The following is a 23651-nucleotide window of genomic DNA, read 5'->3' on the forward strand; positions in this document are numbered from 1 at the left end:
CTGGGGTTAACGTTGCACCTAGGGAAGAGGACTAGACAAAGGAACTCGTTCTCTGCCGTCCCACTCCCACGTGGCACAGCCCCCTGCCTCAGGAGCATGTGCTCCGGCTACTTCCTTGTATCCTGTTCCTTCCCCAGCTTATCACAGCTCCACATAGCACTGCCCACTGCCTCAGGAGCGTGAGCTCCGGTTACTTCTCTGTATCCAGTTCCCATCCCAGTTCACCACAACTCTGCCTAGCATAGCCCCTGCCTCGGGAGCGTGAGCTCCAGTTACTTTCAAATATCTTGTTCCTACCCCATCTTGCCACAACCCGCACTTGGCAGTAGCCAACACCAGACAATCCCTCACACTTACATCTGTCTCACATTCTTATATTATTATTTAATATTTCAGGTTTATGTGTTGTTTTACCACTAAGCTTTCAAAACAAGAACCATTTATTCTACTTCTTTTTTATTTCCCATATTGCCTACACAAAACAGGAACCATTTATTGTACTTGTTATCTCCCATATTGTCTACACATTTAATGTTAGGTGTTCAATAAACAGTTATTGAATGAAGATTTAGATAGCCTTTATGGATTTTCTTTCTTCTAAAAATGCAAATCTGAGTTGTATCATAATGTCAAATGAGAATTCTGTACTGATATTTAAGAGCTCAACACAAGAATGGCAAAAGTTCCCTCTGTGGTTCTGATCATATTTTGACATCTTGGATCCACGTCTACTTATCTATAATTTTCTTATTCTCAAGAAACAAAAACTCGTTAAGGAATAGCAACAGAAAAAAGCACCCAAAGAAAAGTGTTTACAAGTGTAATCATTTCAGATTAATAAAGTATGGAGTTTATTTAGCCTCATACCTGAGGCTATCACTGATGTAAAGGAAAAAACTTGAGGAACAACACGAACATAATTCTCATGATTACAGCTACCAGATTATAACCGATCACAGAAATAATGTTCCATTTTTTTATGCTATACAAAATGCAAAAACAGTAACAACTAGAAAACACACTGTGTGAAGCACCTGAAAATTGAAATGGAAATGAGCCTGAATATATTAGGTCTATGCACTCTGAACACACACTACACTGCTTTAAATTCCCTCTTTTAAATTTAGACCCTATACCGGGCCTGCACAACCTGCAGCTGTCTAAAAGATTTCAGGTGGCCCATGAAAAATGTAGAGGAAAATATCCTCTACATTTTTCATGGGCCACCAAAATCCTTTGGTATGCCTGAGGGCCGCAGGTTGTGCAGGCCTGCCTTACACAGACATAACTGCACATACTTTTTAAGAACAGGGAAAGATCACAAGCAATTTTCCTTTTCAATTAAGTATACATAACTGTACTCATTCCCCGAGAAAATAGTGGGATGTCTCAAGGTTCAATTTGATACTAAAAGTCAGAAATTTTTGCAATTTTATTCATGTTTTTACATTTCAAATTAGATCAACTAAGTTATTCAGCTTAAGCTACAAACAACCTCACAATTATATAGACTCCAGATGCTCTTCAAATAGCACTATTCTTATTATATGCTAAAAATTGCTTACTTCCTTTTGAAACAGGGGACTGAGAATAGTTAAATAATTCACAGTTGATCATTGTTGAATATTGTTATCACTGTGTACAATGTTCTCTTCATTCTGTTTATTTCACTTTGCATCAGTTCCTGAAAGTCTTTCCAGGATTTTCTGACAGCATCCTGCTCATCATTTCTTACAGTACAATAATATTCCATTAAAATCATACACCAAAACTTGTTCAGCCATTCCCCAATTGATGGGCGTCACCTCAGTTTCCAATTCTTTGCCACCACTTAAAAAGAGCTGTTATAAATATTTTGTACAAGTAGGTCCTTTCCCATTTTTTGGATCTCTTTGGGATACAGACCTAGAAGTGGTATTGCTAAGTCAAAGGGTATGTATGCACAGTTTTTGTAGCCCTGAGAGCATAGTTCCAAATTGTTCTCCATAATGGTTGGCTCAGTTCACAACTCCATCCACAGGGCATTGATGTCCCAATTTTCCCACGTCCCCTCCAATAATTATCATTGTCTTTTTCTTTCATATCAGCCAATCTGATAGGTGTGAGGTGGTACCTCAGAGTTGTTTTAATTTGCATCTCTCTAAACAATAGTGATTTAGAGCATTTAAAAATATGGCTATAAATAGCTTTGATTTCTTCATCTGAAAACTGCCTGTTCATATCCTTTGACCATTTATCAATTGGGAAATGACAAATATTCTTATAAATTTGACTCAGTTTTCTATGTATTAGAAACAGCATGTTTTGGCTAATTAAAAATTTCGAGTTTCTAAGAATGAGACTATTGAGCATTTGATTTGGAGTCAGAGGACCTAGTTGTTCAAATCTTGCTTTTGTTGCCTACTACCTATGTGACCCTTTTTGTTGTTATCGAGTCATTACAATCTCTTCTTGGCCCCATTTGGGGTTTTCTTGGCAAAGTAGTTTGCCATTTCCTTCTCCAGCTCATTTTAAAGATGAGGAAACTGAGGCAAAGAGGGTTAAGTGACTTGCCCAAGGTCACACAACTAGTAAACGTCTGAGGCCAGATTTGAACTCAGGTCTTCCTGATTCCAGGCCCAATGCTCAATACACTATGACAACTAGCTGCCCCTATGTGACCTTAGGGTCACTTAATCTCCCTGAGCCTCAGTTTCCTCATCTGTAAAATGAATGATTTGGACTAGAAGACGTCTAAAGTTCCTTCAAACTTTAAAATCTCAGATCTATGATCATATTCAAGACTAAAAATAAATCACTGGCACAACAAAGAGCAATGTATTTGAAGTCAGATGACCTAACCTTGACTATGGAGCTTTACTACTTGCTACCTGTGTGGCTTTGAGCAAATCAAATCCTCTCTCTTGTTTCTTAGTTTTGTCATCTGCTACATCTGTAAAATAAGTGGGGTGGGGGCCTGGATGATATCAAAGCCTCCTTCCATTTCTGAATTCCTGTGACCCTCTCCAGAACACAAATTTCCTTCTTCCTAAAATATTAAAGCCAACAGATAATGAAAACGTATTCCAAATATAAAGAATACATACAGTAAGATGAGTTTTAAGGACATGACTTAAAAATTTAATGGAGAAAAAAAAGGCATTTAAGACACAATGGAAAAATGTGCTAGAATAGAACATCCAAGAATGTTAGCATAGCGATTGTTTAAGCAAATAGGCAGCACAGCAAAATGTACAGAGAGGTGTCAAGCCCTCCTGGCTGTCTGACCCTGGGCAAGTCCCTTAGAGAACTGCCTCGGGGCATCGACAGCTGAAGCTGCAGCCAACCTATGCTAGTTAGTGGAGGTAGCTTCTTCACTGGGGAACTCCCTACACTATGAAATCAGTAGCCCAGTCCAATAAACTATGTTTGTAGGAAAATAAAATAATCTTTAAAAAATAGCACTAAACAGCAACAGAAGAGTCTGTTTAATTTGTTTTTAATATCTCTAATAAATATTTCTAATCCTTCCATAAAAGTACATTACAGTTCTACAATTTATTGCAAACAGATTTCTTATCTGTTGATATTCAAACTATAACACTTACTATTTAATTATTGGCACTATTTACTCTACAGCACAATGGAGAATGCTTTTTTGAATAAAGAAAGAATAGCAATTCAGTGGGGAAAATGTCAAACAAAAGGTCCTTTTCCCAAGACAATTACATATCCATACCAACAATTACATTAAAAATGCTAATTTCTGAACAGGCACAGGATTAAAAAGTCATGATGAAAGTTAGCCAGGTTTTGTTCAGAAATGTGATACATACTGCACAGTTTATTTATTTATTTATTTTAGCAAATCCTAGTTTGCCAAGCTTCAGAAGGCAAAAGCCTAAAAGTATAAGTTTCAGAGTTGTCCAACTAGTTAGTCTTCTTGCCCAGAAGAATCTGATGACTGGTACTACTTTGCAAGAGAGCACACTGTCACCAATGTTTTTGTTGTTAATTAATCCATCAAAACAGCAACATTCACGTCCTTAAGATGCAAGGCCTAGCAAGAAGCCTCCCACAAATCCGCTGGATACCACTATGTTCTGTTTGATAAATTCTGTTGACTAAAAAAAAAAAAATCCTTTTATTAATTGCATACTATTAAAACATAAAATTACTTGACATTTCTTAGCCTCATTCAATTTCAATGAAAATGAGCTCTCACTGAACTTTGATATTAGAGAAATGAGAGACATAGGTATCTACAAAAGTACAAGACCTTTATGTTTTCACTTAAAAAATGCAGGACCTTTAGTTTACTTCGAGGAACCACGGGCACCATGGTAACTATGGACAGTACCTTGAATATAGTGAGTAAGATTGTGCTAAGAGGCCATTTGTTAACCATCAACTCTAACTTCAAAGATCTGTGGTTTAATCAGCATGGGTATTGTCTTCACTGATACAGATAACAACCCTTCAAATAATTTAGAGCATGGTCTTTAATATTTACTGTGCCTCTAAAATTCAGCACCATGACACAAACCTGGTGATGAAACTCTTCAAATTAGCTGATTCAGCCCACTAAAGTCCTACTCCAATATTAACTATTAAATAAATTCCCACATTGTGCACACTTCCATTCTATTGGGAATAAAGAAGAAACATGTATGATGAAAAAGCTTTAAATAGGCAACTATTAAGTGCTCAAATACACTTATGAATATTAGTAAAATGAATTTAAATCTTTCAGGCTCATTTTGTGTTGACTCCAACTAAGTAAGATAAGATACTGAGCTGGGGACACAGTGACAAAATTTTTAGTACCATTGCTTCTGGAAAGGATGTTGACTGATTGACTAGATCAAATTGACATCCTTAACATCCCCCTTACCAAAATGTCTCCCTGACCACTATTCTTCTACATTTTCTGTCTCCATCTAATAAAATGTAAGCTCCTTGAGGGCAAGTCCTATTATACTTTCTTGTATTTGTATTTTACTTAAAAAACTCCCTCATATACAAGAATATTTTATCTTACCTCTTCAATGATGGTATTGATTTCAGGTGCAGCTTTATTTGCTCTTTTTTTAATCTGTCTTTTTGCTTTGTTTACATCTTTTTCAACTCTCTTCCAGTCAACTTGCACATAGCCACTGTGACTGGCAATCTAGGAAAATTTAACAAAATGATAAAACGGTATTAGACCAGTCAATCTGCTAAGCCATTCATTAAAGTTCCACTGTTGCTGAAATTATTACATTAGGTTATTAAATAGGGCTACTTATGGTGTTCATGTATAGGAAGCCTTTGCTATATATAATATAAACATTCTAAAGTAATTCCTAAGTTACTTCCTTTGGAGAAGAGAGCTAAACATTGTGAAAATACAGACACTTGAATATACAATTACTTATCCTAAGGGAAAAAACAAAGAGTTAATCTTTCCTTACTGCCATAAAAGTCCATTTTAAACTAACTTACTTCTGAAGGTAGAATGTAAAAATGTGGCAAAATTATGCTCTACCTGGTTTTTCATTGCATAAATCCTTTAAGTACAATTATAAATAAATGCTTATTACACACAAAAAAAGAAAGAATGTAACATGGTAGAACTGAAGTACCATTATATTTGGCACTAGAAAATATTTGCTTATAAACAGGAACACTTTAGAATACTCAAACAACAAAATCAAGGATAAGAATCAAACAAGCAGTAAATAACCAAGCCACATCATCTATTAAGAACCTCTTCTTAGAGTACATTCGATGTAAATCAATCTTTGGGCTTTTCAGATAATGAAAATATCTGATGTCATACACAAAGGATGATTCTGAATCCTGGACATTCTTCTATCAATGTCACCCTCTGAACAATGTATTTATCTACAATTCTTCTTTACATTCTTTTACTACATCTCTAAAACCAATGTAAGAAATATATACTGTGTAGATCAAGTAGAAGGTCAAATCTTTTTTTGGCAGAAACGTTTAGATAGCCAGCACGAAGTTGATAAAGTTCAGTGTTTAGGAACTTGTCCAATCCATGAACTCAAAAGATCTGCTACTTAACTCAAGTCAGGTTTTGCAAGATATCTATTTCCTACCGCATTTACTTACCAGTTTCTGATCATGCAGAGCCTATGAGGGGGGCATATCTCTTTGGTGTATGTATATGGCTATAATTCTTACTTACAGGGAATCAAAATGTTTCCTATGCCAGTTTTCTTCCTGCCAACTTCACTAAAGTATAATTGTTAAAAATACTTTAAATTGAAAATTTAGCAGCTCACAAAATATTTATCATTTGCTAGAAATGTATAAGGAGCTATAATTATACTAACAGTAGCTGACATTTATATACTAGAATTTACAAAGTACTTTAAGATACAAATGAAATACACTAACATTTAAGCCTCACAATAACTCTGTAAGGTAGATACTATAGGTATAATCTTCATTTTTTTAAACAAATTAAGAAACTGAAGCTTAGAGAGATTGAGTAACTTGCCCATGACCACATCACTTGTGTCTGAGGAAGAATCTGAACCTAGACCTTTCTCCTGAATTATCACATTTTCATTTTTCATTACCTCCTGTGTATGTGTATATGTGTAAAACAAGAAAGTTATCCATTATATTGTTTCAGATACACAAAGAAACACAGTCAACATATAACTATAAAGACTGGTTCTCCAAGTCACACAGCACATTACTTTGTAGTCATAATTTTTATATATTTCATTTGTATGTACATATATTTTACATATAAAATATATATGTAGCCATTTATGCAGCTAGTTCTCCCATTTGATAGCTATTCCAATTCAGATATGGAAAATGATGTTAACAAAGACCTACATTATTGGGAATATAGTAAAGTCACTAACTAAAATATTAATTCTCATTTAATCATGATATCTTAACATAGTAGTCTAACAGCAAAATGAGTATGATAGGATAACATTTCACTAAACCTACCCTTAAGGGATGGTCTGGTCAAATCCTAGGTATATATGTCCTAACAGAGAAAGACATGATCTAGTTTCAAAATATCTTAACAGTAGCTAACTCGGCTTCAAATCACACCCAATATAGAAAATACAAAGAAGGATAAGCCAATTACTGGTTCAGGTCTGACCATGATCAATTTGCATAACATATCATATTGTATATGTGCCCCAATTCATGCTAGTAACTACAATGTATATAAAATTTTTCCAAATTAGATCAAGTATCAAGATGGGAAAAAAAAACTGGTCTGGCTTCTAGTGAGGTAAGGAAACTGCATATTTAGTCATAATAAATAACTGGTAAACATCTGCCATGTAATTTTTGAATGAATAGCTAAAAAGCAATGTAGATTAGAAGCTATTTTTCATTAACATAGTCTATGGCTCAAGTGATCTGAAAAATCTTTAGCTTTCAGACCCTTAATTATCTTGAAGCAGCTAGTGCCTCAATGCTCTGAATACTTCCGTACTAGGATGAATGAATGAAAAAGTATTTATTAAGAACTTACTATGTACTAAGCACCAAGGTCTTATGAACCGGCATGTATGAATATATTAGTAAGGTCCAGAGATTTCAGTAAGAAACCAGAGTCACATCTATCTTAAGTTAAACAGGGCTGAATAATATACAGATTACATGTACATACTCATTCAAAAAGGGTATGAAGGATATGTGTGACCTCCCCTTCACTACTATATTGGGCCATCATGTTGACTTGATCTGGAGAAGTGAAGTTGTATATGGAAACTGATGAATCCCAGGAAACCAGCTGAACTTAGGCAATCAACTGATGCTAGAGGACCTGTCAAAATGAAGGGGCTAAAGGGTTTTATATTGAGAGAAAAAGGGACCTGGATACTCCAATTTAAGGTAAGAAACTCCTTACTACCTTTGAACACTGTAATTATGAAAAGGTTCCATATTTCTCTGCTTCATTTAGTAACACTAGGTGGACTAGATGATCTTTAAGGTTTCTTCCAGATCTAAATGTATATTATACATATATCTGAATGAATCTAAACATGTGTAAGAGCCAAAAAAGTGGGTGACCAGGGCAACCCCAGGTTACAAAGGATTATCAGTGACAGGACAAAGAGACAAGGAATTCATTGATAGTGTGTGGCTAACTGGTCGGACATATGGTAATGTAAAGAAGTGAAGTGAAAACAAGGATTATTAAAAACTTAAGTCAAATAAGGCTAAACTTAGGGGTCGGCATAATTCCTTTGTGTGGATATTCATTGCCGCATTCGAGCCATCTTTGCCTCATATCACTTTCATAGTCTTCCTTGATCTTAGTGCCTTCCCTTGGGAGAAACTCTTGAGGGTCTTCCTCTCCCAGACTGATTCTTTTGTGAAGGCAAACTAGGCCATCTTCTGTCTCAATTCTTACCAAACCTTTAATCACTGAATGGGTGTTGCCTCAGACAAACTGAGACCTGGGAAAGTCAAGTCTTTAGCTTAAAAAGGCAACATCTCCCACTGCATCTGGGGCCATTGCCAGATGTCTTGACTTAGGTCTTGCCACTGAAACCTAATGACTCTGGAAGAGTGAAGCTGATGACTTTGCACAGCTGTGCCTCACTTAAATCCAGTTCACTTGCAAGTCAAGATATCACCCTCCCGATGTCATTGGTCATCTTCTGAGAACAAAGGATGAACAACAACCTTCCCTCTGAGATTATCTCCAACTTCTCTTGTGCAGGTCTTGTTCACACACAGTTGTGTATATCTTATCTCCTCCATTATACTATGACCTCCTTAAAAGGAGGGATTTTTTTTTTGCCTTTTTTTGTATCACCAGCACTGAGCATAGTGCTTGGGACATAGCTGATGCTTAATAAATGCTTGTTGACTTGTACTTGATCTTCAGTGAATGGTTTGTATGCAAATATATGAAACAGATATGGCTGTCAGTGTATTGATAGATATCTTCTAAAAGATCTTTATAACTGTTTTGAAAAGGAAATGAATAAACCTCATTTTTCATTCCACTAAATGCTTAAATTCTCCCACCTGCTGGACTTGAGGAATGGCTACATAAAACTAACAACAAAATTTTGTAATCACTTACCTGCAGGAGAAGAAAGCCACCGCCCACTGCAGTTGCTGCAAGTTTTCCAACTTTCTGGAATAAAAATCCCGCACACCTTAAATTAAAAAAAAAAAAGTAGAGGGAAGGGAAAGATTAGTAAAATTCTAAAATAGTTCTCTAGCTTTCCTGGGGAAAATGTTCATTTTATTTGACTACAGAAAGATAGCTTTCCTTTCTGTATTACTGGGTGCCTAAATGGATTGTCCCTAAGTACACAATAAAAATCCTAACTCCTTATCCTGGGAAACAAGATACTGTACATGGCAATCCATCCTATCCGTAATCCAATCTTAGATCTCTATTAGGCAAAAGGCAGACTGGGCTCTTCTCATTGTTTATGGGACATGTCACTTTTACACCTAACTCTGTTCATACTATTGTGACCCCTTCCTTAGGTTGCTTTCTATCTTTCTTATCTCCCCATCTAAAGATCCTTAAAGAAGGGCCAGGTCAGCCAAGCGCTACCTCCTCCAAGAAAATCTCCAAATTTACTTAAGCCCGCAGAGATCTCTGGCTTTTCTGCAATACTACTGAACTTAATCTCTGTAGGACATCATAGCACTTAAACAAGATCAGGCAGCATGACCAATGCCTTCACACACAAATCCTATCTATCATAACCTACGATTATAAAATCTTTCCATTATTTTTCTTAAATATATTCTTTTCTCTCATTACGACCTCTAATCTCTCCACTCCTCAGTGCCTTCCCCTGCTCCTACTTCATCTTCCTCCCTTCTTAGTCTCAATCCTTTAACTAGCTAATTTAACTCTACACTCTTGAATCCCTTGCTTTATCATCATAATTTGACTGGATTAATCCCACCATCTACTTTTTTCAATTCTACTCACATGCCACTTGTTCAGTAGATCTGGAGAAAATGATGCAATCATGTTGATTGGGTCAAATTTATCTAATGCCAACTGGGCTCTCATTACAGCATGGATCAATCCTTTTATTCCATCCTATTCTCTATCTCACTCTCCATAGCAGATATTGTAAAGCTCCTCTTCTCTGCTAAAAACTTCTATTATCAACCCTCTTACAATACCTTGATATTACTTTCCCATTCTCTCTTCCTTTATTCAGGTCTTTAATGGAGAAGTGAACCTTCTCCATGTCAGTACCAGCCATTCTACAAGTAATCTTGTGTATCTACATAAGACTGCCTCTACTATCACCTCTTCCCTCTAATGTTCAATCTTTCTCAATTTATCCTTCCCTGCGATTTATAAACTCACTCAAATCTCACTCATTCTTACAATTCCTCACTAGATCATACCTATCCCTGCAAGCTGTTATCTCATATCGCTTTATCAACTAAATTTGAAAAAAAAAAAAGTGTACACTCATTGCCTTTACTTTCTTCTCTTCTCAATCTCTCCTAAACCTTCTATAATGGGTTGATGACTTCATCATTCAACTGAAACTGCTCACTCCAAATGATCTCCTAATTGACAGGCCTTTCCCAAACCACGCATCCTTCTTGACCTCTCTGCACCATCTGACACTAAGATATATTCCTTCATCTCTATGTTATCTCTTGGTCCTCTTTCTACCTGTAGGACTACTTTTTTTCAGTTTCCTTTGGTGGATTATCATCCACAACATGCTCCCTAACTGTAGGTATACTCCAAAGAAGTCTTCTAGTCTTTCCTTTCTTTTCTTTCTATAATCTATCTAAAAATGATGACCACATCTATTCACATGGGTTTGTCGTCTCTACGTGAATGCCTCCAGATCACTATTTCTAACTCAAGTCCCACATGGCCAACTGCCTATTGAACAACTCAATAGGTCAAACTCAATATGTCCAAAACTGACCTCACCTTTCCAAGCCCAACTTTCTTCTAAACATTCTATTTTACTGAGATCACCATCATCCTTCCAGTTTGCAACCCTGGTGCCATCCTCAACTACTTATTTAATCAGTTGTCAAACCCTGTCATTATAACTTCCACAACATTTCTTGTATCCATTCCCCTTTTGTCTACTCACAGAACCACCACCACTGCTTAGGCCCACAACACCTTTCCTCTGGACTACTATAAAGGCTTACTAAGAGGTATCCCTGCTTCAGGTCTCTTTCCTCTGCAAACCATCCCGCATAACTACCAAACTGATCTTCCTAAAGCATAAATCTGACCATGTCATGTCTCTACTCAATATGCTCCAGCAGCAACTTCTTATCTTCAGGATCAAATACAGACTTCTGTTTGGTACTTGAAAACTGTCACAACATTAACTTTTCATATTATTGTATATTCCTGCCCTTAATAAATATATTTACTGTAAGTAAAACAAAATTAAATGAATATACATTTACTAAGTCAGCCAGTAAATATTCATTCATTCATTCATCGATTTTGCACTAGCTTACCTCCATCACTCAAAATCCCTGATTTTCTTCAGCTCAAGCACCATCTTCTGCAGAAAGCCAATCTTAACTCCCCCAGGTACAAGGACTTCAATCACCTTGCATCTATTTGGTATATGCCTTCACACAAAGCCATGTTATTTCCTCTTTATCCTCCCATTAGACTATAAGCTTCTTGAGGGAAGGAGCTATTTTCTCTTTTGTCTTTGAATCCCCCAGAGTCCAGCACAGTTCATGGCACATATTTCAGCACTCAATAAATGCTTGTTGATTGCTTGTGTCTCCAGTAACACAGTAAGTTTCTTAATGTCAGAAACCATATCTTATATTTCTTTAGTATCCTCAATAGCATCCCATATATACTTCTAGGTACACAAGAGATGATCAGTAAGTATTTTTAATGAAAAAAATTCATACCTCAGTTATACATGCTCCTTAAATTTTAGGATATTTATAGCAAGGTATCAATTTTTTGGACAGTAGTCTAACAGAAAAACAAAATGAACGAAGTATTTTGTATTTCTATCAGTTTAGTTTCATGTTTAGAAAAAAGTTTTGTCACCCCTTCCAACTACATGCTAATCTCACGTGCTAGTAATGTTTTGAGACATTAAAAAGTTAAGGTACACTAAAACTATAAAAAAGTTGATTTAATGTACAGTGAAACTATAAACATGAAAACAAATCAGCTTTATGATTTGAAAGGTTTTATGTAACAAGTACTTTAATATTCTAAATTGCATGAAAATGATTATAAAAATAAATGCGGCATAGTGAGAAAAAGTATGTGATTTGGAGTCAAGGGCAGATGGTTTCAAATCACAGCTCTTCTACTTATTTGTTGTGGGGCTATAGAGTTTATCTCCTGTGGTATTTCAGAAAACTTTTTCATTTTCTGGGCCTAACCTTTCTCAGGACACGTTGCTTCTGCTCTAGACACAACCTACTTCTCTTCTCTGGCATCCTTTTCAGAAACTGTCTATACATGCTACAATCCATGCTAGGAACTCTGACTTCCCATTAAACCTCACTAATTAGCTGTCTATATCATCAGAGGAGAATAAGACCCCATTCCTCCCTATAAAATACTTGGCCCTTTTCAGGATCTCCGACCCACCCTGCTGCATGGGAGTGACCAGGAGTTCAACCCATCCAAACTAGGAGCTACAGTAACAAGAGCTTGCTGTAATGATTGCCTAAGGGACAGCCTCTTGTATCACGGACGCTCTCCTTTAAAAGTGCCCTGTGAAGATTACCTTGCTCCCAAAGGCACTGACATCTCTAGCTAAAACTCTTTCAACTTTCCTCATTCTACCTGCCAACCCAGTTGGAGGGTGGATACCATATCACTTCATTTGTTGCCCTTCGTCCCCTCCTTACTTCTCAGCATTAAGTCACAAAGCTTTTCCTTAAATACCCCCAAATAAAGCCTATCGGACTAGCCTAATTCTTCTGTAAAGTCCCCTTAAGTCTCAAATAGAGGGGAATGAATTCTCTGAACCATCATCAAAGAGCCTGAGAGTTGGAAGGGGCCTTGGTAGTCCCTAGTCCAACCCATAAAAGAAAAGCAATCTCCACTATAATATACCTGACAAATGGCCTCTATTTGAAGATTTCCACAGGGGATGAACCTACCACTTCTTAAGACAGCCCACCCCATTTTGTATAGCTCTAATTATTAGAAAGTTTTTCCTGACCTCAAGCTTCAATTTGTCTTTTTTGTAACTTACACTTACAGCTTGTGGCTCTATCTTCTGGGGCCAAACAGAACAAATCAAGTCCCTCATCCAAATGACAGTTATTCAAACACCTTAAGGCAGCTATCACATCCCACCCCTTCCCTCCCCACAAAAAGACTGTTTTCTCTTCCACAGGCCAATCATCCCTAGCTCCTTCAAATGATCCTTATATTACATGATTTCAAGACACTTTACCGACCCTAATGTCCTCCTCTGGACACTTTCCAGACAGTCAATGTTCTTCTTAAACCATCCTGTCCACAACTGAAGACAAGCTGAGGTCTGATGAGGTCAGAGTACAGAGGCACTATCAGCACCCTACTCCTAAAAGCAATGCCCTACTTAATGCAGTTTAAAATTTTATTAGCTTTTTGGATTGCCACAAACTGCTGCTCACTCATATGGAACTGGAAGTCCACCAAAAACCCCCAATCTTTTTTTTCAGAACTGCTATCTAACCAGGCCTCCCTCATTCTATTTTTTGTAAGCAAGTTTAAGACTTTACATTTATCCCTAGTGAACTTCAATCTTACTAGAGTCAGTCCAATAATAGCCTGTCAATATTCTTTCTGTCACCCAGTATATTAACCAGCCTGGTGTCATATGCAAACGTGAGAAGCATATCATCTATGGCCTTTATCCAAGTCACTGAAAAAAATGTCAACAAGCAGAATCAAGCAAAAATCCTTGGAGCACTCCACTGGAGATATCCTGCTTTAGAGACACCAAATCATTAATAACTAGTTAGCCAGTTTCCTCATCTGTAGTATGGGAAAAACACTAGCACTACCTCTCTCACAGGGTTTTTGTAAAGAAAATAAGGTGTTTTATGTGTTGTTATTTTTACATACCAAGGGAACCTACATTTTAGTTAAAATATTTTAGGTAAAAAAATTTAATTAAATTTTTACATTGGGTGAACGTTATTTCTTTTTTTTTTAAGCAAAAATGTCCTTCTTTATTACTTTCTAGTGATTGTTGCCAACCTTATGTTCCTATCTTACCATGCTGAAGCTGGTTTTAATTCTTTTCTTTTTTGTAATTAGTATGTTTTCTAATTACATGTAAAGATAGTTTTCAGAACATTCATTTTTATAAGATTTTGTGAATTCGTTATTTTCTAAGAAAATTAATTTGGTTTGTATGAGAATCACCTTCACTAACCTTTCAAAAATCCTCTGCTGAGCCTTAAGCAACTTCAAAACTAAAGTTGTGACAACTAGATTTAACTATAGGTTAGTTTACCTCTAATTTGTTTAATTTTTATACCTAAGAATAAGGGGGAAAAAATCCATTATAACCTTAAGATCTGAACTGACAACTGGTTAAATATGTGCTTACTATGTATCTTTTCATACCTACTACAACAGAGTGGCTTAGTGGACCTGAAGTTAGCAAGACCTGGGTTTACAGCCGGCCTCAGATACTTCCCGAGTGACTCTAAACAGTCACTTAGTCTCAGTCTGCCTCAATAATCTCATCTGTAAAATGGGGATAACAACACCTACCCTCAAATAAGATCATATGTATACAACACTTTGCAAAACTTAAAACATGATAAAAATGTTTGCTATTATATTATTCTCAAATACAATTCTCTATAATTAGTATAACATCATGCTATCAATTTTTAAATTCTTTAACAAAAAACAAAAATCCTACACTTCTTCAAAACACACACGCACGCACGCGCACACACGCACATATATATGTATGATCTATAAAAAAAAATCATTTCTCTCACTATAAAACCCTTTATTTATTTTTCCTGATACTAATAGGGTTAACTAGTAGAACCTCTTGGAATCTGGCTCTAGAAGAAATATGTCAACCAAGTTTTTCCCTGTCCATGTGTTTAAATGACCTGGGATTATTTCAAAAAGTGTAGAAATAACAATCTTGCTATAAAGTTCATGTGGGCACAAAACCTTCAGCTCATTCCCCAACAATTTTAAAGTAAATTTCTTTTACTGTCATATAACACTCCTGATTTTTTCTTAACCATTCCTATCCACCTACACACTGACTCAGATTCACGTTAACAAAAATATACTAAAATAAAGGAGGATCCACACAGAACTAACAAAAGCATGACAAACTACTCCGAAAACCTAGGCTAAGGCCCTAAGTTAAAAGGTCTCCCACCCAACAGGATGAGGACAGTTTAAAACTGGTGCTTTTCTTATTCTCACCACAAGTCTATGAAAAGAACTGTGTTCTTAATTATGCTCTACTCCTGCATGTAGTCCAGTAACAGAATTTGGCACGTGCAAAAAGGAATGATAACGTCCTCCTCTATCAAATGATCAAAGTGTTTTGAGCAAGGATGTCCTGTTTTTCTTTATAGGTCCACCAAAGTTTAAAATGATAGTAAAGGAAAGCTACAAACCTTGAACAGAAAGATATATTTTTGCTAAAAGACATGACAGATAAATAAAATGTTGCCCAATGTAAACACAAAATTCAAGATGGGTAGCACAGAAGTAAAAATGTCAAGATCTTGTGGGGAAGCCTAATTTATACATTTGTATTTAAAGCCATTTTATAACTTCACACGTCTAAATCAGCTATCTGTACAAAATAATTCAATTATATTTAAGGCATTCATCATTTGTTAATAGATATTCCTATATATTTTAAGACTTCATTGTCAAAAAAGATGCAATCCAATCCAACAAGCACCGGTCCTAGAGTCAGGAAGAACTGAGTTCAAAACAGGCCTCAGAAACTTACTACCTGTTTTACCCTGGACAAGTAACAACCCTGTTTGCCTCAATTTCCTTAACTGTAAAATGAGCTGGAGAAGGAAATGGAAAACCACTCTAATATCTTTACCAAGGTAACCCCAAATGGGGGTTTTCTAGAGATGAAATGACAAATTTGGGGGAAGAAAAGTCCCTGCCCCAAGGAGCTTAAAAAAGAAAATCTGACCTCAGACATTTCATAGCTGATAAGTCATTTAATCTCTGTCTGCCTTAGTTTTCTCATTTGTAATATGGAGATAATTGTACCTACCTCCCAGGTTTGTTGTGAGAATAAAATGAGATATTTGCAAAGCACTTTGCAAACTTTAAAGTGCTATATAAATGCTAACTATTATTGTTGTTATTATTATCTCTGCTTTTCTCCCCTCTCCCTCTGCCCCCAATTCATAAAGACTGGCAATTGTTAATACTGAGCTCAGCGCTGGGAATGGAACAGTGAAAGGCGAACGGTCACAAGAAAGAGTTTACATTCTACTGAATGTAGAATGTTTATATAACATATAAACAGATAAGCACATAAATAATATGAGGAGAGAACACTGAAAGCTAATTTGATCAAGAAAGACTGGCAGAAACTAAGAATTATAAGAGGCAAGATGGGATATGGCTTGTCAAAAGCACAAAAGTACAGACGGAGGGCCAAATTCAGAGAACAAGTAGATGAGACTGGCTTTAAAGTAGAGTGTGTGAAAGGAAGTAATGTGAAAAAGGCTGGAAAGGAAGGCTAAAGTCATTGTGGGAAGAGCTTTAAATGCCAGTTGGAAGCATTTTCTTTTTATCTAAGAGGCAACAGGAGAGAAGGTTCCTGAGCAGGACAGTAACATTGTCAGACCTGGACCTCAGGAAAATGATTTGGGGATTTATTTGGAAGACAGATTAGAGAGACGACAGCCTGGAAGCCAGGTGAGAGAGGATAAAGCCCTGAAGTGGTGTTATGACCATGTAAAGAGACAGAAAGACATAAATGTGAGAGATATGGAACCAGAACTGGATATGGAGATAGAGGAAGAATGAGGGGTCGAGGGTAACTCTGAGGTGACAAACAGGGATTAGAGGGAAGGTTTGGAGTAAACTAAAATGGAAAAATTTGGAGGGTAGATCAATTTGAAGGGGATAACTTCATTTTGGACATACTGAGTCCCAGATGCCTGTGGGCCACCCCACTGGAGATCCAAAAGTTGGTAATGAGGGCCTGAAGCTCAAGAAAGAGGAAAAAGGTTGGATCTAGATCTGGGAATCATCTGTGCAGAGATGAAAGAGAAAAGAAGAGGACCCAGTACAGACACCACAGGAATACCCACAGTTAGGCAGCCAGACATCAATCAATAACAATGGAGACTAAGAAAGAATGGTTAGGCAAGTAGAAAAGAATTAGTGAAGAGCAGTGTAGCAAAAACCCTGCGATAAGAGGGGTTACGAAGAAGGAGATAGTTAACATTGTCAAATGCCACAGAAAGGTCAGAGAAGATGAGGAATGACAGTAGGCCATCATGTTTAGCAATTAAGAGAACATTAGTGGAACATTACTATGCTATATTAAAATAATGATTTGGAATACTACATATGTCAATTTCTTGATATATTGATCAGTTTGTTTCATTTCTTTTTCTCTTCCTTTTAAAAAAATTTTGTCATAATGGATGGCTCTTTGGGAAGGAGGGAAAAGAATACAGGGGGAAATCTAGGCAACCTAAAAACAAAAGATACCAATAAAAATCTATTTTAAAAGAGATTATTTGGAATGTGATATTCCGTAAGGCAAAGGAGCTTGGATTACAAGGATCAACTACCCAGCGAAAATGAGCATGACCCTTCAGGGGAATTCAACGAATGGATATTCAATGAAATAGGGGACTTCCAAACCTTCCTGATAAAAAAGACCAGAGCTCAACAGAAAATTTGATCTTCAAATACAAGACTCAAGAGAGACATAAAAAGGTAAACAGGAGAGAAAGAAACAACATGTTATCAATAAGGGCAAACTGTTTACATCCCTGCAAGGGACGACTTGTAACTCTTGAGAACTGTATTGTTATTACACCTAGTTAAAGGAATATACATAAAGGGGGTGGGTATAAATTAATGATAAAAGAAATCTAATCAAGTGGGTTAAAGGGATCCAAGTAAGTGGATTAATCTGATCTAAGAAAATGTACTGAGAGAAAAGGAGGAGACAGACAAGGGTAAATTACATTACAGGAAAAGGCACAAAAACCTATTCCAGCAGAGGGAAAGAAGGGAGGGAGATGAGCACTGTCTGAACCTTACTCTCATCAGATTTGGCTCAAGAAGGGAATAACATAATCAATTAGGTATAGAAATCTAACTTGCCCTATAGGCAATAGGAGGGAAAAGGGGAAAGAAAAGGGAGTAGGGATAGAAGGGAGGGAAGAAGCAGTAAGGGTAAAGGTAGTCAAAAGCAAAGCACTAATGAGGAAAGAAAAGGAGAAAGGAGAAAGAAAAGCATAAACAGTTATCATAACTGTGAATGCGATATATGAATGTAATGGAATAGTATTGTGCTCTAAGAGATGATGAACAGGCAGACTTCAGAAAAACCTGGAAAGACTTGTATGCTCTGATGCAGAGTGAAATGAGCAGAACCAGGAGAGCATCATACACAGTAACAGCCACATTGTGCGATGACTAATATTGATAGACTTAACCCTTGTCAGCAATACAAGGATCTAAGACATCTCCAAAGGCCTCATGATAGAAAATGCTATCCACATCCAAAGAAAGAACTACGGAGTTTGAATGCAGATCAAAGCATACTATTTGCTATTTTTTTTCTTCTGTTGTGTTTTGTTTCTTTTTCTGGTGGTTCCTCCTATTGGTTCTATTCTTACTTAGAACATCACTAATGTGAAAATATGTTTAATAGGAATGTATATGTATAGCCTATATCAGATTGCGCACTTGTTGTGGGGAGGAAGGGGGGGAAAATTTAAAACTCAAAAGCTTATGGAAGTGATTGTTGATAAATCAAAATTAAAAAAAATAAATTAAACTTTCTCATTCTCCTCAATAAATAAATAAATAAAAGAGATTATTAGTAACTTTCAAGAAGAATTTTAGTTCAGTGGTAAGGGTGGAAGACAGATGGAGAGGGGTGAAAAAGTAGGTAGGAGAAAACAGAGCCAAGAAGTATAGAACAGCTTTTTTCTAGGAGTAGGGCTGTAAAAGAGAGGAAAGATATAGGATAATAGGCTAAGGGGAATGACATGGTCACATGAAAAGTTTTTAAACTAGGCAGACACAAGCAAGTTTGTAGGAAGCAAGAAAAAGGTTGGAGAGGAGAGCCTTGATAAGGCAGGTGTTAGCCTTGAGGGGTTAGCCTTGAAGAGAAGAGACAAGCCTCTTCATCTGAGATAAAGGAGAAAAAATTGGGGGATGATGTCATGGGAGTTGGGAGTTTGAAAAAAGGAAAAGAAGGGAACTCATGGCAGAATACCTTTTTTTTAAATTAAAGTTCTTTAGGGTCATCAGAGCATAGGAAAGCAATGATCTATGAGGTTAAAGAAGAGAAAAAGAGTTTTGCAACAACCACTGGGAGGAGTGCAGTAGAGTCAATTAGGGAAGAATAAAAATACAGTCACATAGCAGTGAGGACCCAGCTGAGACTAGTTAACCCATGTTTGTAATGGACTTGGTCAGCAAACTTACATGACTTCCTCCAAGTGTGCATTAGCAGGTGAGTAGGAGTGGAGAGAAAGATGATGGTGAGAGGTAATGCAAGGGTGAGGTTTGGCAAGGTTTAAGTGGCAACACAAGAGGGCAAGGCATTTGAGAGTTACAGACTGGTTATTGAAAGGGTCAAGGCCAGAAATAGAGGAATGTTAGGCCATTGAAGAGAAGGTAGCCTGGGAAAGCAGGGGACTATGGAGAAGAGGTCACAGTAAGGACAAAGGGCAGGCTTAGGAGAAGTGAGGAAAGAGATGAAAGTATGGGAAGTGACTGAATGAAACATTTCAGAGTTCTGGATCAGGAATGGGTATGTCCATCTGTATGTGGCTGAGGTGGAATAAAGGTACATATATGATGACAGGAGCTGAGAAGGTTGATGAAATGGGAAGCCAGAGGGGGTGGTTGAGAGGATACCAACTCAAGTTCTCAAGTATAAAGTCAGGGTTTGTAAAAGAAAGACTGTGAACCAGTTAATGAAGTTTGCACTAGTAAATAAATGCCAACAGGATTTAGAAAGGGTGATTTATTTGGATTTTATGAACTTGAAAGAGCACTGAACATAAAAGGAGGAACAGTTGCTGAGTGATAGCAGCAGAGGGAAGATCTAGCATAACAGAAGAAACTTCTCCTGGTCTAAAATAACAAGCCAGAATAAAAGGTACATATAGTTTGGGTGGCCAGGGATACAGTATCTTCTGGGGAAAACCAGGTGTCCTTGACTGCAAGAAGATGGAAAGACTGTGCCAGGAAAAGATCTATGAAAGGAAGTTTTGTTAATGAAAATGGCGGTTCCCCAGGGCCCAAATGAAAGACAGGGTAGAACCAGAAGGGCTAAGGTGGATGGGGAGTGTTAACAGAAGGTAGGAGGGATTTCAATAAGCAGTCAGAATTAGAAAGGGAGATGAGAATTTGCAAGCCAAAGGATAGAGATACAATACCATTTGGCTGGGTGGTCCCACCTCAAAAGTCCCTTGATTGGGAGGAAGAGAAGGAAACATCAGTTACCTCTATCTCAAACTTGAGGGTAGAAAGGAAGGCCAAGGTATTTATCTTAACATGGGTGAAAAGTTAAGACAGGTATCCGAGAGTATGAGATTGATTATAATTTTTCCAAGACATAATTAGTAGAACACAGTAAGTTTAGCAGTACTAGTGAAGAAATCCCCTGATTACCTCCATTATTCACGTAAAAGCCCAAATTAAACTACTATAAATCAAAAGACTCATAACATTGGTTGCAGATTAAAACATTACAATTATGAGTATGGCTAATGTGTCTGTTTATTTTCATTTGCAATACACCTTACTTTATTGAAAAGGCAGCTCTATTTTTTTTGGTCCTAACTTGTGATTTCAAATGTGAGCAAACTCCTAAAAATCAAGATCAGAAAATATTCTGCACTTACAGCCCCAAACCATTTGCCTAGAGGCACTGAGACGTTAAGGGTCTTATCCCTGGTCATACAGCCATTATGTTTTAAAAGCAGGGCTTAAAATCCAAGTTTCTAAGGGCGTTCTGCTAAGCAATCTCTTAGTTAAATATAAATAAGTTTTAACGAGTCAATGACATCCTACAAGATTAAAAAATGTTATATTCTCACCATCCAGTGACTCCACCCATTACAATCTGAGTAGCTACAGAATATTTCTCTACAATAGGTCCAGAGCTGTGGCCAAACACACGGTTCCACCAGTGGTGTCTTCTTGCATACTCTGTTAAATCCAGCACTTCATAAGAGTCATCGTCACTGTCATGTTCTTTCAGAGAGAAAAAGGAAAACAAAGGCATTAAATTCAATCAAAAGCAAGAAAGGTTCCTTCCATAGTTTTTTTTTAATTATCACTATTTCTAATAGAATGGTTTTTCTGAGAAGTCTTAAATTTTTGTTTTTTACATCTAATTCCAGATACCCAGAGATATGTATGTGTATGTATATATATGTCTATACCTGTATATGAAGATACACATCTTCGTGTGTATAAAACCAAGTTCCTACCCTAAAAAGGTGATAGCAGTATTTCATTTACCCATCACAAAGACTTACTGAAATACCAGGTGAAACTGGGGGAAGTTAAATTGGATGGGGAAAATTAAATGGCAGAAGTCATCATCCTTTTTCAGTATGTCTATGGAAGTAGTGCCTATATAAGGCATTTGTTAGTTGATGGTAGGCCTACAGTAAAAGAGTGACAGACATAAAATGAATGGTAAAAGGGCAGAAGATACCCTTTTTTGGCAAAATGAAGTTTTCTATTTCAAACAATTAAAGGAATCCAGATTGCCCAGAACCAGAGAAAAATAAGATAAATACTGCTGTGAGGGACTGAAATACATATGAACAGTCGAGGGATATCAATATTGTTTATAAGGGAACTTAAACTGAGGGAGAGACGAGATGTTTGCTTTTTTGGAGGGAAGGGGGAAGGGGTTGGTAAACAACAAATACGGTCTCAGAGCGGTTAAAACTGCATTAAGACTTTTGGGACACCTTGTATAGAGCTGGATAGGCCTATGTGTCTTAAGCGGGGAACACTGGGCTGTGTCCTAGTGGAGGAAATGGGGTTCAAGGAAGAAATAGGAGGAGGGGCCAGAGGGAATGAGATACGAGGACGTGGGGGAGGGGAGCTGTGTGACCAGGAGGGCACCCCAAAAAGGATAAGGGAGGAGACAGAATATACAGGTTGGGGGTTTGAGGGGATGCCAGGGCTACGTCTGCGGGGAAGATGGCAGGAGGGGGTGCAGCTGTGTAGGCAGGGAAGGAGGATTTGCACCAATAGGGAAGAGGATAAATAAAGGCTGGGGGAGGGGCCGCAGGAGGCTCTGGGGAGGGGGAGGGGGGATTCCAGGGCAGAAAGAGGGGGTGGGAACAGAAAGGTTGTGAAGCTGAGTGTCTGGGGAAGGGGCAAAGGGTCCATGGACTCGGGGTCCAGGCAGGAGGCATTGGGGGCGGGGGGGAGGTAAGGGGTCTGGGTAGTGGGGAAGGGGTCGGGTCTGGAGGTGGCTGGGGACGTTGGGCCTCGGGGGGCGGAGGTGACAAGCCCCGTCCTAGGTCCGAAGGAAGGGATGGGGGTTGGGGGGTGAGTCTGGGCGGGGCATAGTTGCAGTTTCTGTTTCGATTGCCGTCTTGGGGGCCCCTTGGGGCCGCTCACCTGTGGGACGGGGGTTCCTGGTCGCCATGATCCCGCCGGCGGCCTGTTGTCAAAAAGACCCCCACCCCCCGCCCCTACAAGCCCCCTTCTGCGAGCCGCTCACCCCACCACTCTAGGGGCCGCTCTACCCCGGGAGCGAGAGAAGTCCGAACTCTATGGTTGTCTTCCTCCTTATCCAGCCCTTCTTTCTTCTCCCTGACCCCTGCCCCGCCCCCGGCATAAGGCTTTGTGCGCAAGCGTAAACTGTGAAGGTCTGAGAGAGCCCGGCTGGGTGCAACATCCGTCCTCGGCCCCAGAGGCTTATGGGAATTGTAGTCTTGGTGACCCGAGCATGTGAGGCTGCGGCGCTGACGATTCTCCGCGGTGCGTGGGTCCCCTTCCCCCTCCCCAATTCCTGCTATCGTTCTAGTGGCCCTGGAGTCACTTCTGAAAGGAAGTCACCAGATGTTCGGGACATTTCAGTTCAATTCAATACATATCGGTTACGCTGGGGATACAAAAAGAGGCAAAATACAGCCCCTGCCCTCAAGGAGTTCAAAATCTAACTAGGGAGACAACACGCAAATATATATACAAAGCAAAGATAAATTAGAGATAATTAACATAATGATCTATCCACCCCCACCCCCTTCAATTTTTCTTTCTCACACTCGTCAAAATTCAATGCTGGGGGAAAAGTGCCTCAAGAAAACAATGTTTAAAAACAAACGTATAAAGCACTTTATGGGTAGGTAGAAGATTTTGAAAACTAAGCCAAAGTGTCACTTGGAGGCAGGTTCATTTTATCACCTTTTTTTCTTTGTTCCTCTCCTGCCCGCCCCAAGCTCTTCAGATATTGACTGTA

At 38.0% G+C, this 23651-nt stretch overlaps 1 protein-coding gene across 2 annotated transcripts; it reads right to left on the reverse strand.

Annotated features, from left to right (window-relative positions):
- Window positions 1-3822: 3822 nt before the first annotated feature.
- Window positions 3823-22904, reverse strand: FUNDC1 (FUN14 domain containing 1). Of its 2 annotated transcripts, none has more exons than XM_027875524.1 (5): window positions 22808-22904; window positions 21259-21415; window positions 9068-9143; window positions 5021-5149; window positions 3823-4103 (listed from the first exon to the last, which is right to left on the reverse strand). In XM_027875524.1, exons 1-5 carry the CDS (start codon window positions 22833-22835, stop codon window positions 4026-4028), a joined length of 468 nt encoding a protein of 155 aa, XP_027731325.1. In that variant the 5' UTR covers window positions 22836-22904; the 3' UTR covers window positions 3823-4025. The 2 variants fall into 2 exon arrangements, with proteins under 2 accessions (XP_027731325.1, XP_027731324.1); XM_027875523.1 differs by lacking the exon at window positions 22808-22904 and adding an exon at window positions 22147-22628.
- Window positions 22905-23651: the final 747 nt, after the last annotated feature.

Source organism: Vombatus ursinus, unplaced genomic scaffold (genome assembly GCF_900497805.2).
Source record: "Vombatus ursinus unplaced genomic scaffold, bare-nosed wombat genome assembly UNPS02014809.1, whole genome shotgun sequence".
NCBI classification, from domain to species: domain Eukaryota; kingdom Metazoa; phylum Chordata; class Mammalia; order Diprotodontia; family Vombatidae; genus Vombatus; species Vombatus ursinus.